We start from the raw sequence: 21,655 nt of genomic DNA, 5'->3' as shown, positions 1-21,655 counted from the left end.
TCGAGTCTGGACTGCATTCGGACATGTTAGGATGGCCCAAAAAATTAATTCGAGTTTCGCAAAAGCAAATATATGTATATCGAATATATGTTTATCGAAATAAAAAAATATGTTTATCGAATTTCTCGGGAAATTCCACATAAGATGGTTAAAAATTAAAAAAATGGCAGCCCGTACGGTCCTGAGATTTGATTTTTTTAATATAAAATCTAAGGTTTTTGACGCACCGCGTGACAAATTCGAAAAATGGCAAAAATAAAAAAAAAATCACTAAATCTGTGATAACTTGAAAATTTAGTTTTAGTTTAGAAAATTAGTACCTGATCAAAAAACCTTCCGATAGAATCTAGCCTACACCCCAGTGCTTTTGGAAATAATTGCGTTAGTGATCAAAGCATCTCAAAAATCGACAGATCAAAAATAGCTCTTCACGGGTTAAATCAGCCTTGCAAAAATTTGAAGACAAGAAAAAATAGTTTTCATAAATGTTTCAAATTTACACTTTTACGACGATTGTCATCATTTTTACAACTATTTAAAATTTTCCTGTTTTTCGAACCGAAATATTTTTTTGACAAACCGAAATGCGAGTCGGTAAATTTCTGACAACTTTGTAAGAAATTTATTGTTGAATCATCCGAATCCGACATCGGAATCATACAAAATCTACCTGATTTTATAACCTAGAAATGTATATTTGTCTCTTTTCCCCAGCAAAAGAATTTCAAAATATGTTTTAAAAAGCATTTTTTATGCATTTCCGCGTTCATACAAGTCCTCAAGAAAAAAAAGCTCTATTACCGTTGCTCTCAAGTGCAGTTATGCAAACCTTTTTGTTTTGTTGTTTCCCTTTCTGATAAGGAAAGAAAAAAGGTAGATGACCTTCCGCACAAACTGAAGAGACCTCGCGCGAAAACCGTTCGCATTTAGTGCCAAATTGGTGCGATTGCGCTCTATTGCTCTGGTGTGCAGTCAAAACGAACGGCCGGCGCTTGAAACAAAAGTGAACGCGAAATTCCGCGCCGCCATTCAAACGGATTTGCAGTGGCAGTGTTGCCTGCCAGAGCTGATTTTTTTTTCGGCGCTCCACATTATTACATAATTGACGGCAATTTCCTTGAGTTTGTAATATTTACCAACAAAGAAGGCGGCGGCGGCCAACGAACGGCCAGGCCACAATTACACGCACCAAAACGTCCGTCGTGAGAAGCACCTGTGAGCTTTTTGGCTGAGGGTAAGGGGAGGAGTGGGGGGGGGGGGGAGGAGAATTCAATTGCCCCACCCCACCCCCTGGTTTCTTCTTCACTCAAAGTGCAGCACTGCGTTGAGCAATTGTCTGTGAACGAGCGGTGATTTCCATGGAACTGCGCCGTCAAGGAACGAACGATTCCGTCTCTAGCCGAGTTCAGTGAACGCACAATGTTCAACGATCGAATCGCGATCATTTTGAACAAAAACATACTGAATGCATTGTTTTAATATGAAGATTTAATGAATTTTGGTAACACTCTCCTAAAGAACAGGTCTCAATAAGTACCCATCAGTATGTCCTAAGGGTTTTGATTTATTTTTTGCTGAGTCATTTCATATTTTTAAATAGTTTCATTGAAAAAGTTATATCTTGTATCAGAACTCACCAGTGACAGACACGCCGAAAAACAGCAATAGATGAAGATGTTCCGCTTGGAAAAATATCCCATCCTGCCAGCAGCGGTGCCAAGCGGAGCCGAAATGTCCTTTCCTCGTCGTGGCTCATCGATCGCTGCCGGAGACCTCTCGTTTGGCACTTGGCACCGTCCTCACTTCACCGGTTCTTCTCCGATTTGGTTCATTAGACTCTCGAACCACTAAACTGATCACTTTTTAAAGTATTCTTCCCCCTTCAAATGCTCATTATCTCCACTTCACTGATTTTGTGGCTCGTCACAATTTAAATTGATCACTGATTTTAACTCTTTTTCCTTCGCTAAAATTTGAAAACAAAAATTAATCTTTATTCGTAATCCTTATTCAACACATTTTCTTTGGTGTGGTTTCGATTGATTATTTCGATTGTTAAACTCTTCGCTCGATTGAGGATTCGATTCGCTGTAAATTCACGGTTCACTTTTTTTCCTCTTCCATGGAAGAGACCTGCCGTGACGGAACCTGTTTGGTGGCCACCGATCGATCGTCTGTTGATTAATTCACTTCTCGGCGAGCAGCACTGTAGACGAAAAAGAAAAAAAAAGTTGTCAAAAATCAGCAACGTGGGTTGGGTTTTGGGCAGAGCGGGAAGAAAATGGACGAAGAGTTTTCGTTTTCAAACTCGTTCAATTTGTCGAACATCCCAATAAAAATTCGGCTGGGACCGTAAAAAAGTTGTTCCTTAACCGGTTTCTGGTTGATTTTCAATTGTTTTTTTGGGGGTTGAGAAAACAAAGGTGGTTCCGCAAGTCGTGGTTGAATTTTATTCCAACGACAAGCCGTCTGACGAGAAATCGAAAGTGTTTATTTTTTGGAAGCATTCGAAGTTGCATAATTTGGAGCAACAGTGAATTGGTGGGAAATGATCCAAATCTTGAATGAGAAGACCAGAATTCTGTCAATTGAATTTTCATGACATTTGAAGAAAATGTTCCATGAGCATAATTGCATTACAAAGCAATTCCAGCTCAAACCAAGAAATTTACAGGTACTTTTTTAATCAACCATCTTGGCGACTTTGTTAGCATGTTATGATTGATAATAACTACAGTTGTATTTCATCATATGGGTAATTCTCTACCAACTCACACGAAATCGGGAAAAGTAGCCCCGACCCCTCTTCGATTTGTGTGAAACTTTGTCCTAAAGGTAACTTTGGTCCCTGATCACGAATCCGAGGTCCGTTTTTTGATATCTCGTGACGGAGGGGTGGTACGACCCCTTTCGTTTTTGAGCTTGCGAAAAAAGAAGTGTTTTTCAATAATTTGCAGCCTGAAACGGCGTTGAGATAGAAATTTGGTGTCAAAGGGACTTTATGTAAAATTAGACGCCCGATTTGATGGCGTGCTCAAAATTCCGAAAAAGCGTATTTTTCATCGAGTTAAACACTAAAAAAGTTTTAAAAACTCTGCCATTTTCCGTTACTCGAGTGTAAATATTTTGGAACATGTCATTTTATGGGAAATTAAGAGGCAGTATTTGTAAATATTACTCGGTTTGTTCTAGAGGTCGTATCGACGTGCTCCGATTTGGATGAAACTTTCCGCGTTTGTTTGTCTATACATGAGATGAACTCATGCCAAATATGAGCCCTCTACGACAAAGGGAAGTGGGGTAAAACGGGCATTGAAGTTTGAAGTCCAAAAACCTAAAAAATCTTAAAATTGCTCGCATTTCCGTAAAACTTCATCAATTCCAATTCTCTTTGATGCATTCGAAAGATCTTTTGAAGCACTTCAAAATGTGCTATAGACATCCAGGATTGGTTCGACTTTTTCTCTTAGCTTTTGCAAATTACTGTCAAAAATGGATTTTTGTAAAACCTTAATATATTTTTGCAACAGCCTCCAACACCCATACTCCCATAGGTCAAAAGATAGGTAATAACATGGACTATAAGCCTACGGTGTTATTTTTTTGGCCAATCGCAGTTTTTCTCATAGTTTTTCGATTTTTCTGGAACAATCATTTTACAACGTTAGTTTTTGCCCTGTATGCCGCCATAGCGGCACTTTATGGTCTCAATTTTGTCATATTCGGAATCCTCGGACAATTTCACGTAAGTTAGTAGTATTGGAGTTGTAAATTTGATTTAAAAAATAATTAAATAAAACATTTTTGAAAAAAGAAATAGATTTTATTTACCCTATGATCAATACGTCAAATGCTATATCAAGTAGGCGAAAATCTGTTTTACCCCTAATCCAACAAATTGTTAAAAAATATTTTAATTCATTCTAAATGGCGATTTTTCCAATCAAATTTACAACTCCAATACTTCTAACTTACGTGAAATTGTCCGAGGATTCCGAATATGACAAAATTGAGACCATAAAGTGCCGCTATGGCGGCATACAGGGCAAAAACTAACGTTGTAAAATGATTGTTCCAGAAAAATCGAAAAACTATGAGAAAAACTGCGATTGGCCAAAAAGTTAACACCGTAGGCTTATAGTCCATGTTATTACCTATCTTTTGACCTATGGGAGTATGGGTGTTGGAGGCTGTTGCAAAAAGATTTTAAGGTTTTAAAAAAATTCATTTTTGACAGTAATTTGCAAAAGCTAAGAGAAAAAGTCGAACCAATCCTGGATGTCTATGGCACATTTTGAAGTGCTTCAAAAGATCTTTCGAATGCATCAAAGAGAATTGGAATTGATGAAGTTTTACGGAAATGCGAGCAATTTTAATATTTTTTTAGGTTTTTTGGACTTCAAACTTCAATGCCCGTTTTACCCCACTTCCCTTTGTCGTAGAGGGCTCATATTTGGCATGAGTTCATCTCATGTATAAACAAACAAACGCTGAAAGTTTCATCCAAATCGGAGCACCTCGATACGACCTGTTACACATTGGTGAAAAACTCGCTCTTAAATGTACTTTTTGAATCTACATTGATCTCGAAGGGTCATTTTTTCATTTAGAATAAAATTTTTCATTTTAAAATTTCGTGTTTTTTTTTCTAACTTTGCAGGGTTATTTTTTAGAGTGTAAAAATGTTCTACAAAGTTGCAGAGCAGACAATTGCAAAATTTTTAATATATATACATAAGGGGTTTGCTTATAAACATCACGAGTTATCGCGATTTTACAAAAAAAAGTTTTGAACAAAATTCTATTTATGTTTCTCTTTGTTTCGTCGTCCGTGTCTGTCGCGGAGGATGATGAACGGCCATGATCGACGACGATCAACTTTTTCAAAACTTTTTTTTCGTAAAATCACGATAACTCGTGATGTTTATCAGCAAACCCCTTATATATAGATATCAAAATTTTTGTAATTGTCTGCTCTACAACTGTGTAGAACAATATTACACCCTAAAAATTAACCCTGCAAAGCTGGAAAAAACACGAAATTTTAAAATGAAAATTATTGTTCTAAATGAAAAAATGACCCTTCTGGGTCAATGTAGATTCGAAAAGAACATTAAATTTCCATTAAAATGAAATATTCCAAAATTATTTACAGTCGAGTAACGGAAACTGGGAGAATTTTTAATACTTTTTCAGTGTTTTTTTTTTTCGATGAAAAATACGTTTTTTCGTAATTCTGTGTACGCCATCACATCGGGCGTCTTATTTTACATAAAAGTCCCCTTGACACCAAATTTCTATCTCATCACCGTTTCAGGCTGCAAATTATTGAAAACCACCTCTTTTTTTTTGCATGTTCAAAAATGGAAGGGGTCGTATCGCCCCTCCCTCACGAGATATCAAAAAACGGACCTCGGATTCGTGATCAGGGACAAAAGTTACCTCTAAGGACAAAGTTTCACGCAAATCGAAGAGGGGTCGGGGCAACTGCTGTGTGAGTTGGCGGAGAATTACCCATATAAATAATATATCAATATTAATATAAATAATACGTATCAATATTTGTCAAACACAAACTTGTAGAAACGAACAATCTAATTCAACGAACCATCTTTGCGATTAACTTTACACAGTTGGCTTTGCCGTTAAGAAATGAAAGATTTGGAATAGGATGTATTTAACAAAAAGAATCATTTTTGCGGGTATTTCAGACCGTGATCCCCTAGGTTTACTGAGCCCGAATCCCAAATATAAGCTTAATTGGTTGCGACATGACCTGGTCTTGGGATTTAAACCGTAAAATCGGTGCGTTTTGGTTTTTGGCAGTTTTGAGTCTTTTAACGATTTTTGCCTTTTTCAAAATCCTCGTGCGCTTATAGTCTGTGTTCCAGAGAACATTTTGCCGAAGAGTGTGAAAAGATTCGTCAAATATTAAGAATCCCAAGTAACATTTTTTTCCAGGAGTTCTACAAGATCTCTTCAAGATAGCTACAGCATAGCAGTTTGGACCGCGGTAGGATAAAATTCTCTTCAAAACTTCTTCAGGAGTTTGGAAGAGTACTTGAAGAGAGTATTATCCTACCGCGGTCCAAACTGCTATGCTGTAGCTATCTTGAAGAGCTCTTGTAGAGCTCCTGGAAAACAATGTTACTTGGGATGTTACATAATTTATTACACCGCCGCTGAAAACTTCAACTTTTTCTTCACTCTACGGGGCAAGGCTCTCTCAATGATACGTGTTTTTTTAAGTTTTCGAGACAAGCTGGATTTCTTTCAGTTTTCTAAAACTAAGTAGGGGAACTATACCCTTTCTCAGCCTATTTCTATTATCGGCCTATCAGCACTTTGATCATGAATTACAGCTGCCATAAAGTGTTTTTGACTATTCCAAAGTAATAACTAGCTCAACAAAAAGTGAGCAAGCAACTCCCCGTTGTTGATACATCTGAAAATGTGGATTTAATAGTGGAAAACGGCAAAAGTGATGAGAATTGGTCGAACGGCTTAGAGTGATTAAAATGGGCATATTTCCCCTACTGCATATTTAACCACTTATGTCACTGCTAGTTACTTTCGATAGGTATTTTGGCCAATGTGGCAATCGTTCTCTGACAAATCCAAGGCTCTCCAGAACCTGTTATCGGTGGTTGCTGGGGGGCACTTCTGAAATATGCCTACAACCATATCATTCGACTTATCAATCTTTATGAAATTGAATGATCTGACAACATAATGTTTAGACATTGTGATACTTGTTATCATTGCTGTTAATCGTTGAAATCAATGGAATTGTCTTTGCAAGACCCCACACGGCAATAATAGCTGCTGGGAAGATCTTGAAAAATGACAAGAAAATTGTGCTATACAAAGCGCACATGGAATAACATTTTTCTCTCGATAAAGACTGTGTTATAGATCAAGAAATGCTTAACAACATTAGAAATGGGTAACTTGATACAATAATCCAAGTAATGGGGATGCAGTGGCTTAATACTCGAACTGAAAAAGAGGACTGAAGTGGTCAGAATGTAAATATAAATTTAACTCCAGTTTGAAACTTTCTCTAAGATACGAAACGGGTCGGTTTGTTCGTTTAGTGCTCTTAATTTTAATTCGATTTTTTCAATGTTTTCGTGACATTGCAGTATTATTTTAGTGTTAAGCATTGAGTTTGGGATTCATACTTTATGAATCAAGTGAAGTTTTTGCCCAGTATTACGATTAATCCTCAGAATAAGATGTTTTTTGGTGAATGTTCTCATTTTGATTTTCATTCATTTGACATTCGATGCGGCGGCGTTTCAGTTTCCGTCTTCCGAATACAATTTTTTCAATGGTCATGAGTTGCACAGAAGTTTTTGTCGTAACTTGGATGCAAGTTGAAGCGACGCGATCTTGTTTCTGTACAGGGGGTCGTTGTTTTTGTTTTTTTTTGTGAAATTCGATATGTTGAATGTTTTGCAATCAATAGAAAAGCGTGAGAAATAGCGAAGCTTAGTGGGTCACTGTTAAGCTAATTTTTCGGTGGTGCAACATAGTGCTCAGTATCATTGAAGGATCATCATCAAGAAACTCGGTGAGGACTTTCCAACTACAAATTTTTATTCTATATTTTATTATTTATACATTTTATTTATTGTATTATCATATATCATCACACTTGACACATTCTACAAAATTAATGCTATCATAAATTGGAGCGTTTGGTACGGTATGTCAACGCATCCTTCTTCCCCTGTAGATTCAGTGAAATGTGATCCGTTCTCAGAATCCTCTCTGCGGTAAACACAACGCAGTAGGGCTGGCCGCTTTAATTTTTGCAATACATTTTCGGGTGTTCTCGGATGTATTGCAATTATTAATATAGACAAGAAAAGTGCTTGGGGCGTAATCTAATCACAAGACTTTCCAACATGCTTTCATCGGACTGGCTGCGTTTGTGTTAGATTGGATTAGATTAGATTAGATTAGGATACTTTCTACTCCACTTTGATTCGCGGGTCCGACCAGATTTGTTCCATTTGGACCATGTCCTGAAACCAGATAAAGATTGGCCAGACAGATCCAGAAATTTTCCACAGTTAATGTCAAATTTCATTGCAGAGCGACCAGTGGAGCGACTGATGGTGCGTTTTGAATCCCACAGGAAAAATTTTCCCGTGTTTTGCCGAAAACCGATCACTACAGGTCAGAAATATTTTGTTATCACTAGCAAGAAGCTACCCCGCTCTGTCAATTTCAGAATCTGCCTGGCCAATCTTTGGTTTCGTTACCACTGGGCTACGTGGCCCAGTAAAAAATTGTGTAAATAGTGGAAGGTTGAAAATTCATTCTATTATAATTTAATTTTATCACAATTTAGACTGAAAAAGTTACATTACAGCAAAAAGTTTTTTTACTGTGTAATGAAACCCTAGAAAACATCATAAGAACTCCGTTGATCAATGCGTTGATTAACGCCGTTTAGATCAACGGCTCCGTTAACGTTGACGATGGCAAATTCCAAGACAACAGGTAACTACACCGTTAAACATATCTGTAATTTTACCACTTTTCTGATGTAATGTAATATTTTTCAGTCTTAATTGGGGTCAAATACATCATAAAGGAAGGAATATTCAACCTTCCAAAATTAGATTATCTGTTATAACATATTTTTAGTTGTGTATTTAACAAAACCTGGAGATTTGAAAGGTTGCTTTGAAGGCCTATGCTCACACTTTAAATTTGATATAAAAGTTACCTGAAGCTTGAATATCAAATCAGTTCAAAGTGTCAAAATACTCATCCTCTCCTTTCTCGTGACTTTTTCAAAAATATTTTTAACAAGGAACTCTATCTGCCTTTTAAGCTACTTGTAACTTATGCCGAATGTTTTGTAGTGGATTAGCAACTCACAAATAATTATTTGTCATAAATCATTTTTGTTATATAAACGGCTCTATTTCTACCAATAATCATTAATCCAATCACATCGAACTCATTGTCGTTCCCTTCAATCTGCATTTGCATCAAGTTCATGGTCTCGACATTACCAACAGTTCCGCCTATGATAAAATCAAACATCATTCAGCACACTTCCAACCATTCCTACATGGCTCTCTCATCGAAATACCACGTCTTCGAGTCTCCAACGAACGCCCCAACAAACCACATCCACAGCGGATGAGGCACACCTTCCGCCTTACATTACGCTGTGTATTTCTACCTATGAAGCCGCATGAATTAAAAACCTAACCCCGCCGTGTTCCTCCCATAAAGTCGTCAAACTCGTAAATTCGTCACTTTTGTGTTGTTCGACCATGGTGGGCCTTTTCAGCTTTTTTTTTTTTTTTGGTGTATTCGCATGAGCAAGAAAGATCAACTACCTTAAGATAGTAATTGAAGCTGCCGGTAGTAAGCGCGTTTATGGACACGCCACAGCGGAGGCGAACGTCCTGGAAGCTGAACTCCAAACTTTTGCTGTTTACATCTCTTGGGTCATCTCTAGGCTTAGTGATTTTTCACGCTCGAAAATTGCAAATTTCACGGGGACCTCAATTTCAAAACACCAAATTTCACGCAAATTTCGCGGAACTTGAAAAATGTTAAAATAACTCTGAAAATCCTATGTTTAAATCACAGAAACAAATTTTTATGCTTTATTGTGTATTATTATATAAAAAAAATCTTTATTAAATTTGAATGAAATGAAAAAAATGTTATAAAATTTCTTACTCTTACAAAGCTTAAAGAACAGATTTAGAAACCGAATTAGAACTCTATATATTCAAAAATACGACACGAATGCCATTGCAATGGTAAAGTGTCTTTAATAAAACTAATAATAATAAATTTGAATGCGACAAAAAATTCTTCCAATTAAAAAAAAATCCTCCTGGTTATTGGATGGGCTCTATATACATTTTGAAACAAAATGTAGGGCACGCGTATTCTCATTTACTGAACTGCTCTTTTAATATTAGACTAACAAAGCTCAAATATTTTCGCTAATTTGTTTCTGTTATATCATTTTACATTTTATTGAATTTCATATCAAAACTAGATTTGTCCAGTCAAAATGAGTAAAATAAATTGAATTTTCTGCGTCATTTAGCCCATATTTTTTAGGGATTTTAGCTCATTTGTCAAAAACTAAATTATAAACATTTTGCAAAAATAGTATAATTTTTAACAAAATCGAAATTTTTATTCTAAATGAGATCGTTAAACTTTAACAGGCCCAAAACTAATTTGTTATATTTTTTTTAAAATGATTCCAAAGATAAAAAAAATACTCCTAATTTTATTTTGAATAAAACATAGCTTGATTCTTTTAATTTCTTTCAAAACTATACCTTACAATTAAAATAGCACTAAAATGTTGAATACAGCGAATGAAAATATTACTAAATTTTGTTAGTTTCTAAAAAACTCAAAAATCTCAACATTTCTTCAAATGGTTCAATCAACTTGACACACATATATAATCAAGCTTTTTAATTTCTTTTCTTTTTGGATGAAATATTCATTAAGTTGTTAGGCTGGTACAAATTTTATTAAAAGTTTTTGTCTCCCTCCTCCCTTCGAAGTTGGCCCGAAAAATCAGGGGGAAAAAAATATTTTTATCAAAGAACTTAAAAATTTCAATGGATCAGCTAAAATAAATTTAAAATTCATTCCCCTGCGTTTTTCATTCCATTTTTGGAATGTTTGGAATCATTTTAAGAATGTTTGAGTTGATTTAAAAATCTTTCGAATTTTTGAAAATTTTCGATGTTTGTTATCGCAAAATGTTTTTGCAAAAAAAAACATTTTGCTTAAATTTTTGTTTTCGACAAATCTTACATTTTTTGAAAACTAATGATTGCAAAACTACTGAACTAGTGTAAAATGCATTTTAAAACGCTTTTTTCCATGCAAATGTTGAAACTATGGCTTGTTATTTCAATATTCATTTTTTTTGCCCATATTTGCATTCAATGATTCGAGAAAATTGATAAATTTCACGAATTTCACGCCGTCTACGAAACCGTCAAAAATCATTAACCCTATATTAGTAATAAAACCAGGGTATTCACTCGCTTTATTCTACAATAGTTCATAACATTATTTTTATTCCTTTTTAAGTTTGATAAGTTATTTCATGAAAAATCGTTACATTTTCACACAAACATAAAATTTCACGGGATTTCGCGGAAAAAGCCAAATTTCGCGGATTTCACGCTATCCGCGAAATCGTGAAATTTCACTAACCCTAGTCATCTCCGTACACGCGGAACTTGAACGCTTAAAGCGCTGAGATCATTGACCAATTTACATTGCCAGGGTGATTCGGCAGTTGTTGAACGATGAAACTTTGACACAAAGGGGAAGAGCTCATGATTGTTTTGAGCATGAGCATGAGCATGAGCATGAGCATGGTTGACTGCCAATGAGCTGCTACTCCGTTATTGACAGATCAGCTGAAGTTAAACAATGAATCAAAAATGATCAGTAGGAGCCAACCATCCGTTCACTGTTTAACCCCTGAAGACCCCGACATTATTAGTCAATACTGGCGCCCTCCCAAGAAGCCTGCAGTTCAACAAAAGGGAGGAATGTTAGTCCGATAGTTGAAGTTGCAGACTCATCAAGCACATAGTTTTTCGCTATATACTTGTTGATACCGCTTGAGACCGTTGAATCCACAGCATCTCCTTCAAGCATCACGTGATTATTTTTTTTGGATTAGTAGGATAAGGTATTGGCTTTTCGATGCCTCCCGAGCTACGATGCTATGGGGAGGACTTTCATAACAAACCCGTCGGCGAGCCTTCCGAGCAACGATGCTATGGGAAGGTCTTTCTAATTAGCACACCAAAACACTCGCGCACAGGTATTTAAATACTGAATAAATGTAATTTTTCATCACGATTACCCAGACGACATTGATGATATAGGAAGGACTTTTTTACAGTCATTTACAGTAATACTTAAACTTATTTTATTGCAACAATTCACACGACGTCGTGCCTCCCGATCAACGATGATATAGGAAGGACTTGAGCAAGCCAATCAGGATGAAACACGAAATAAAATTCTTTTCTTTTCACACACAATGCCACATAATTGACCGCGCGTCACCACCCAACAAATTGAACTGATTTTCTTCTGCTTGTGGGCAAGCCAACCAGGATGAAACACGAAATAAAATTCTTTTCTTTTCACACACAATGCCACATAATGCCACATAATTGACCGCGCGTCACCACCAAACAAATTGAACTGATTTTCTTCTGCTTGTGGGCAAGCCAACCAGGATGAAACACGAAATAAAATTCTTTTCTTTTCACACACAATGCCACATAATTGACCGCGCGTCACCACCCAACAAATTGAACTCCCCAACAAATTGAACTCGGGGAAGAGCTCATGATTGTTTTTGAAGAAAAGTTTTAAAGAACTGAAAATTACCCTAGAAGACTTCTCCCAAAAGTGATGTCATGCTATAAACAGTTGTTCCACGTGCGATTCTTCTTCGATTCGCCACAACTCAAACAGGACTTCACAAATAAACACCCTCGCCCAAGCTCTAACTGTTTACGGACCCAATTATAGTGGAGCGGAGGTTGGGAATTTGCTTCGTGCGTCAAGTCGTAACCAATTCTGGTGGCGTTTCGATTACCACTCTAAGAGGGAACTATTGGTTTCGTCGTGGTTGAGCTTTCAACTTGAATTTGTTTGATATCCACGTCACGTAAGCCGATTATCAATCACCGTTCGATTCGGCTTCCGTCACGTCGGTTTTTTTCTTCTGTTGACCGAGTTCGTTTATATTGGTCGTTAATTCAGAAATGATGAGCCATACCCGATTGCTCGTTCGGGGCTACTGTGGGTGGGTTCGTCGCCGTCGCTGACGGATGCTGGCGTTGAAGTCTTTATGGCTTTGCCGGTTGAAATGGGGGCAAATTATTGCACGCGAAAAGTTGATTGATGGTCTATAAATTTAGCATGGAAAAGTGAGGGATCGCGAAGGGAACTTCAAGAAGTATTTCAACTTAATCAAATTTGAGTCAAATTGAGGACATTTAATTTGGATCGCACTGGTTTTCATGAAGTGTTTCAAAAGTGCATTTCAACATGTCATATTTAACACCATTCGTTAAATTAAAGCCCCTATTCTAAACAGTGACACAATAGCCAATCAACACCTGGGTGACCCAAAACAGCTCAACAGGACCGTGACGTAATCTTGGACCGCGCCTCCCCTTTGAGCAAGGTTACGGCGACAATCGACAGCTCATTCGTTATGGCACCAACATCACTCAAAACCAAAGCAAAACACAACAACCACTCGGAGATTAGTTCGATCTCTCAATCTTGGACCGTTTGCGACTCCGACAGCGAATCGATTTGTTGGATTTTGTGTCTGTTTTATTCGTTTTTGTGTTTTGTCCCGTCACAAATCAATTCGATGCCACGATTGGTAAAAATGAAAGAAAAAATTGCGAAACGCCTCTCTCGAAAAAAAAACGCGCAAATTGGGAACACTTTTTACGCCGAATTTACGCACTTTCTTCCTGAACTCATCATCATCGAAAAAATAACCGCGCGCGAAAGATTTACAATTAGTCATTACGATTCGCTTGTCTTGTTGTTTCTGGGTGCCGACTTTAACGACCATTGGACTGCACTTTAGCATGCAGGTTAAGTTGGCTTCGTAGCGACTTTTAAGACCACGCCAAGTCCCCTTGACTGGGGTCTGGTGGAAAACGAAAGTATTTGTACCGTAAATCATCTACTTAGCGAAGTTTGCGTTGAAATTAAGCCCGGAACGAGAGCCACGTGCAGCGTGGTGGAAATTGAATTTTAAGTAACAGTAAAACTTTTTTACGAGGCCTTTCGAAACTTGCCTCGGTCTAATTTGGGTGAGGATGATGGATGACTCAATAAAGTTGAAATTTGCCTTTCTTTTTGTTATTTTTATTGAAATTACTCGCAATATGACGAACAACGAGCACGGCTTCAAACCCCAACCCTAATGTTCAGGACAACCTTGGAAACTCCAATATTAAAGCCCGACCGGGCGACCGTTGGCGCCCCAACAAAGTGAGGTGGCTTTCTTTCGATACCGAACTTATTACTTTCGATGCCGAAACTGTTCATGCGTAAGATCCAACACGGCGGCGTCACGCCGGTGTGCTGTTTAAAGCCACCGCTTCGGATCGAAACCGATTGGAATTTTTGTGATCCAATTAACGTTTCAAATCGAAGGCTAAGTCCGAGCCTTCTGAGTCGGTCAACGGGGGTGGTGGTGGTGTTGGTTTTGGGAAGGGGGTTGTTGATGGATTTGGAGCTGGTTGAGTTGGTTTTGTGAACATTTTCAGGTGACTTGAACTCATTCAATAGAATAAACTGTTGTTTTTTTTTCAAATTCCATTGATAACTTTTGTCAGCAATTATCACAAGCCAAGAGAGTTTTCCTCTCTTTAAAAAAGGAAACATTCAACATTTGTCAGCAGTTATCACAATAAAGGTGAAATCTGAACACTTCACACTTTAAAACCGACCACTTTTTGAAATAAAGTACATTCATAATAAAAATAAAACTTTTCTGGGAAATGAGTCATTCCGGGGAATAAATCATTCTGGGGAATTGACCATTCTGGGGAATGGATTTCTGCGGAATGGGATTCAGGAGAATGGGATAGAACCCAAAAGATCAAATAAAAAATCGGGATTTTTTCCGAATGCATACTTCTTTACTATAAGTCCTAATCATAATGTACAACTTTGGGACCATCCATAAACCACGGGGACAATTTGGGGGGGGGGTCTATGGCGATTGTCCACGCTCCATACAAAAAAGATTTTTTTTTATGAACAATTGTCCACGAGGGGGTGGGGGGGTTTCGAGATTACCAAAAAAGTGTCCACGTGGTTTATGGATGGTCCCTTTGCCGAAGACAACAAATCAATTAGAAAATCCCTTCTCAAGAAAATACAAAATAAATACATCATAAAATCATAAAATCATAAAATCATAAAATCATAAAATCATAAAATCATAAAATCATAAAATCATAAAATCATAAAATCATAAAATCATAAAATCATAAAATCATAAAATCATAAAATCATAAAATCATAAAATCATAAAATCATAAAATCATAAAATCATAAAATCATAAAATCATAAAATCATAAAATCATAAAATCATAAAATCATAAAATCATAAAATCATAAAATCATAAAATCATAAAATCATAAAATCATAAAATCATAAAATCATAAAATCATAAAATCATAAAATCATAAAATCATAAAATCATAAAATCATAAAATCATAAAATCATAAAATCATAAAATCATAAAATCATAAAATCATAAAATCATAAAATCATAGAATCATAAAATCATAAAATCATAAAATCATAAAATCATAAAATCATAAAATCATAAAATCATAAAATCATAAAATCATAAAATCATAAAATCATAAAATCATAAAATCATAAAATCATAAAATCATAAAATCATAAAATCATAAAATCATAAAATCATAAAATCATAAAATCATAAAATCATAAAATCATAAAATCATAAAATCATAAAATCATAAAATCATAAAATCATAAAATCATAAAATCATAAAATCATAAAATCATAAAATCATAAAATCATGATCTAATCTAATCTAATCTAATCGAACACAAGCGCAGCCAGTCCGAAGAAAGCATCCGGGAAGAACTTATGGTTAGATTACGCCTCAAGTTCTTTCTTGTCATTATTAATGATTGCAGTACATTCGAGAACCCCCGAAATATATTACACTCACTAAAGCGGCCCGGCCTACTGCGTTGCATTAACCGCAAGAGACAGATTCTATGAACGGAACCCACATTTCATGGAATCATCAGGGGAAGAAGAAGAAGTGAGGACATACCGTACCAACCACTTCGAGTTATTTATAGAATATGGTGTGTAGTGTGTGTAGGGGAATCGTTGGGGAAGGGATTGTTGTATTATATAGTAAATGACCTTGTGACATTATTTCACCACTACGGATTAATTCACTCAAGGGGTGTCAACCCCTCGGTGGCCGAGTGGCTAGAGCATCTGACCACCAATCCAAAGGTGTGAGTTCGAATCCCACCTGATTCCATGTGTTTTTTGTTCATATTCAAAGTTCAATTATAGTCGAATAATTTCAAGGAGACCGGTCGGGAATCGAACCCGGAACCTTCCGCTTATGAGGCGGGAGCCGTAGCCATTAAGCCACGGGCCGGTCTTCATAAAATCATAAAATCATGAAATCATAAAATCAATCATAAAATCATAAAATCATAAAATCATAAAATCATAAAATCATAAAATCATAAAATCATAAAATCATAAAATCATAAAATCATAAAATCATAAAATCATAAAATCATAAAATCATAAAATCATAAAATCATAAAATCATAAAATCATAAAATCATAAAATCATAAAATCATAAAATCATAAAATCATAAAATCATAAAATCATAAAATCATAAAATCATAAAATCATAAAATCATAAAATCATAAAATCATAAAATCATAAAATCATAAAATCATAGAATCATAAAATCATAAAATCATAAAATCATAAAATCATCAAATCATAAAATCATAAAATCATTAAATCCATAAATTTTTCAGAAAAGTGGTAAAGTTTTGGAGCCTTTGTAACCAGTGTGAGTGTTGTGTACAATAATTGATGTGACTCGTCGCGAATTTTGTGTTAAATTATTTAAATGTAAATTATTGTGCCAAGAAGACGTTGTGTTTGTCGACTGGAAGTTACCAGGACGCCGTCCAGCAAGCAAGAAACCCGAAGCTGGAAGTCCCACACCGTGCGTCGTTACCGCTAGTCACCACCAGGATCGCTGCTGCATAACATCGCATGGGCGGCCATTGGGGGTGGTGAATGTGCGTAATCCTTGAGAATGACAGGATGAGGAGGAGATGGGTTGGCGCGTAAGAGGTCAGGGGTTCGGGATTTTGGTCTGACCGTTGCTCGGTCATTAAGTCCGGATATCTACCGCGGAAAGGTTGTCGCCAATAGCAACCCTCACCCGCGAAGTCAGTGTACCAGTGTTGAAGTAGTGAATCCTTGGAGGATTGGGAAGTGCCCGGAAGAGCTACATCCGTGGCCGTGCCGAGAGAGCAGGAGTTTCCCGTAGGAGATTTGGACATCCAGGTATGACCGGAAAACCCCCAGGAAAATCCCCGAACAAACCCCTAGCCTGACAATACCCTAACCGCCATTTTGAATCCCTCATCCAGGACCCCTTTGTGTTCCTTTGTTCACTTCGTGAACACCGCTTGGTTTCACCCCGGCCGTACGACATCCGGCCCGGTGAACCATCTGTACGAGCCGTCAGCGTTTCGCTGGACAGTGCTCAACTGCCAGACCGTTACCGTTATACCCGCGAACCCTAACCCCGGACTGTTCCGACGAAGTCCCCGGACACCGTCGAAGCCTGTTGCACGTCACCAAGCACAGGAAGGGCGCGAACGGCTGGCGAGGGTCCGTGAAGGCTGGAGCCGAAGCGTCGGAGGGTCCATCCGACTGACGAAGAAGCCACCCCCTTGGCAGAGCGCCGGAGGAGCGTCGACGACAGCAGGAAGGAGCAGCGACGACGGCAGAGCGGCGAGAACGGGGCCCCGAACGCGTGCACCGGAAGTGCGAAGAGAGGAAGAGGACGTGTGAGGTAGGAGTATTTATAAGGAAGTGGGACGGGACGTGTGAGCTAGTGAAAGGTTGGAAGGGATTCCCGGAATAAATCGTCGACTGTGCACGAAATAAAAGTAGTTTCCCTTAGGTAAATGCAGTGTTTTCTTGGTTTTTGAGTAATTTCGAGCGTCACGCCGACCCTGGGTATTTTAAGGGAGAGTCCCATCGGTTTTGTACGCCCTGACACCGGAAGCACATCTCTTACAAGGTTAGTTCACTTCGAGTATGGACTGGGAGTGAACACCAGTTGTGATACCTTGGTGTCTTGAAAAGAGTTGTTGCAAATAGGAAGGGGGAACTTTTGGTTTAGTTGAAAATTGGGGTGGTTCACGATTTGGAAGATTTTGAAAATCTATCTTTTTAGGAATATTTTTTGGAATTATTATGCCCGACGGCTTTTCAATCAAAGGAACTTTGTCGAAGACACCAACATTTTATCTCGCAATCTACGCATTCTACGACCACATTTAGAGAGAGCATTTAGTCAATTTTGACTTAAGGGTCAAAAGTTAGAGCCAAAAAGGCAAAAAGATGCAAATTTAAAACTTAAATATCTCGAAAAGGCGCAAGCCAAATTTTAAGCGCAAGGTTGCATTCGAAAGAGGAGATCTAGCACTACAAACGCTGAAAAATTTCTGGGTGTTTTTCTTTAAACTCGAAATATCTTCTCCGGAAAATGTTCAATTTTCAAGGGAAAAGTGTATGGAACCACAATAACGAAATTTGAAAAAGGTCTAACTATATATTTTTCCATGTAATTTTGGTCGCTGAATCTGAATCTGCCCTCAGAATTGTGCCAAAGTGTCAAAAGATCGATTTTTGGTCATATTTTGGATTTATATGATAATTTTACATAGAAACCCAAAATATAAAAAAAAAATCGATATTTTCACCATAAACCAGCTATAGGTTGTTGTGCCTAGAATCTCACTTTTATATTATACTTAACTCTGAATTGCTACATTAAAAAAAAGTGATTAATGAAGATTTGCTTGGATACTTTCTCTCAATGTGGTCGTAGAAGGCGTAGATTGTGAGATAAAATATTGGTGTTTTGGACAAAGTTGCTTAGATTAGCAAGCCTAACAACTTTTGAGAAGACAAAACAATCCCAAAAATATTCTTGAAATGTTGGATTTTCAAAATCACCCTAATGAACCAACCATTTTTCAGCCAAACCAAAAGTTGCCCCTTTTCATTTGCAACAACCTCCAAATCTTATTCATTTTTCGGTAAATCAATTTCCCACTTAATTTTAGGATCCGGACCACCGTGTAATCATAAAACCATAAAATGATAATAATATGACATCATTAATTTTGATCATGGGGTTTGTACTTTTCAAAACAAAACTTATATTATTTATTCAATTTTTACACAAGATTCTCAGATTAAAATATGATTAAAAAAATGTTTCAAATAGCGGATAAATGGAGCACATTTTTCCTTCAACCCTCAAGTCACGAGCCCGCACTTGGCACATTTTTGCCTCAATTTTCTGTTTAGTTTTCCAGCAACGCAAGCGAGAAATAATCGGGCAAAAAAGTCCGTTCAAGAAGTTTCGCTCGAGGAGCTTCTAATTGATTCCAAGAAAAAACAGAACGGGTAGCATGCAATCAACTCAGGTGTAGGGTACTTGGCCTGTTTAATGCTGTTTTATTTGGTTCAATTTTGGAAAGCACAACAACTCAAAAAAAATTTCTGCCCGGTTGAAATTTCGCCAAATCTTCTCCCATAAAATCCACCCCTCAATTAGTGCAATGAAAAAACACGCCGCGATCAATTTCGCTGCGATTAATTCACCGGCCAAATCAAATTATCACCTTTAATGCCACGTCGATTATGGCATCGACCGCGTGCCGCCAATCTAATCGCGATCTTCAACCTCTCGCGGCGGAGTCCCCCCCATTAAACGTCGTTCCTTCCCTGTGCATAGAAAGCCATAACTCGCGAGTGTGTAAAAGGTGCGCCTTGTGTTTTGTGCTACGTCCGATGAGTTTTATTTACTGCCAACTACCTCTTCGAATGAGTCGAGTGAGTTGGCATATGACTCATCGAAAAAATAAAGTTGCTTGCTAAAAGTGGGCAGAAGAGCTACGTTTAATTCAAGTTTTGAAATATTTTTATTTGCTACAAAAATGCATGTAAAATAAATAAATTTATTTTTGTGGTTAAGGCCAAAAATGGTAACATTTACCCTAAAAACCATCTAGTAACTAAACACATACTTTGGCAGAGTTCCGCAAAATCTCAGATCAGCCCCCTAGCTCAGAGCTATGGTATGTTGCCACAAATTGACTTCTCAGCAGTGACAGCTGTAACTGCCGTTGAAGCTTTTGAACTCCATCGCGCGAGGAAAGCAGATTTGTACAGCAATTTTGAGAAAACTGAAAGTTTTGAAAGAAATTGCAAATGTTATGAAAAAGTGTCGTCTTTTTAGTTTTTAGTTTTTAGTTTTTAGTTTTTAGTTTTTAGTTTTTAGTTTTTAGTTTTTAGTTTTTAGTTTTTAGTTTTTAGTTTTTAGTTTTTAGTTTTTAGTTTTTAGTTTTTAGTTTTTAGTTTTTAGTTTTTAGTTTTTAGTTTTTAGTTTTTAGTTTTTAGTTTTTAGTTTTTAGTTTTTAGTTTTAGTTTTTAGTTTTTAGTTTTTAGTTTTTAGTTTTTAGTTTTTAGTTTTTAGTTTTAGTTTTTAGTTTTTAGTTTTTAGTTTTTAGTTTTTAGTTTTTAGTTTTTAGTTTTTAGTTTTTTTTTAGTTTTTAGTTTTTAGTTTTTAGTTTTTAGTTTTTAGTTTTTAGTGTTTAGTTTTTAGTTTTTAGTTTTTAGTTTTTAGTTTTTAGTTTTTAGTTTTTAGTTTTTAGTTTTTAGTTTTTAGTTTTTAGTTTTTAGTTTTTAGTTTTTAGTTTTTAGTTTTTAGTTTTTAGTTTTTAGTTTTTAGTTTTTAGTTTTTAGTTTTTAGTTTTTAGTTTTTAGTTTTTAGTTTTTAGTTTTTAGTTTTTAGTTTTAGTTTTTAGTTTTTAGTTTTTAGTTTTTAGTTTTTAGTTTTTAGTTTTTAGTTTTTAGTTTTTAGTTTTTAGTTTTTAGTTTTTAGTTTTTAGTTTTTAGTTTTTAGTTTTTAGTTTTTAGTTTTTAGTTTTTAGTTTTTAGTTTTTAGTTTTTAGTTTTTAGTTTTTAGTTTTTAGTTTTTAGTTTTTAGTTTTTAGTTTTTAGTTTTTAGTTTTTAGTTTTTAGTTTTTAGTTTTTAGTTTTTAGTTTTTAGTTTTTAGTTTTTAGTTTTTAGTTTTTAGTTTTTAGTTTTTAGTTTTTAGTTTTTAGTTTTTAGTTTTTAGTTTTTAGTTTTTAGTTTTTAGTTTTTAGTTTTTAGTTTTTAGTTTTTAGTTTTTAGTTTTTAGTTTTTAGTTTTTAGTTTTAGTTTTTAGTTTTTAGTTTTTAGTTTTTAGTTTTTAGTTTTTAGTTTTTAGTTTTTAGTTTTTAGTTTTTAGTTTTTAGTTTTTAGTTTTTAGTTTTTAGTTTTTAGTTTTTAGTTTTTAGTTTTTAGTTTTTAGTTTTTAGTTTTTAGTTTTTAGTTTTTAGTTTTTAGTTTTTAGTTTTTAGTTTTTAGTTTTTAGTTTTTAGTTTTTAGTTTTTAGTTTTTAGTTTTTAGTTTTTAGTTTTTAGTTTTTAGTTTTTAGTTTTTAGTTTTTAGTTTTTAGTTTTTAGTTTTTAGTTTTTAGTTTTTAGTTTTTAGTTTTTAGTTTTTAGTTTTTAGTTTTTAGTTTTTAGTTTTAGTTTTTAGTTTTTAGTTTTTAGTTTTTAGTTTTTAGTTTTTAGTTTTTAGTTTTTAGTTTTTAGTTTTTAGTTTTTAGTTTTTAGTTTTTAGTTTTTAGTTTTTAGTTTTTAGTTTTTAGTTTTTAGTTTTTAGTTTTTAGTTTTTAGTTTTTAGTTTTTAGTTTT

The 21,655-nt window shown here is 35.6% G+C and overlaps 1 protein-coding gene across 3 annotated transcripts in view; it reads right to left on the bottom strand.

Annotated features, from left to right (window-relative positions):
- LOC6031935 overlaps positions 1–21,655 on the bottom strand; it is a 56,814-nt gene that overhangs the window by 17,827 nt on the left and 17,332 nt on the right. For all 3 annotated transcript variants that reach the window (XM_038253372.1, XM_038253373.1, XM_038253371.1), the window contains exon 2: positions 1,638–1,966. In XM_038253372.1, the coding sequence (XP_038109300.1) occupies positions 1,638–1,700 (63 nt within the window). In that variant the 5' untranslated portion in view covers positions 1,701–1,966. The remainder of the gene's footprint in view (positions 1–1,637; positions 1,967–21,655) is intronic.

This window comes from Culex quinquefasciatus, chromosome 2 (assembly GCF_015732765.1).
Source record: "Culex quinquefasciatus strain JHB chromosome 2, VPISU_Cqui_1.0_pri_paternal, whole genome shotgun sequence".
In the NCBI taxonomy this organism is placed as follows: Eukaryota; Metazoa; Arthropoda; class Insecta; order Diptera; family Culicidae; genus Culex; species Culex quinquefasciatus.
Note: the sequence above shows the minus strand (reverse complement) of the source record. Positions and strands in the feature narration are given on the sequence as shown.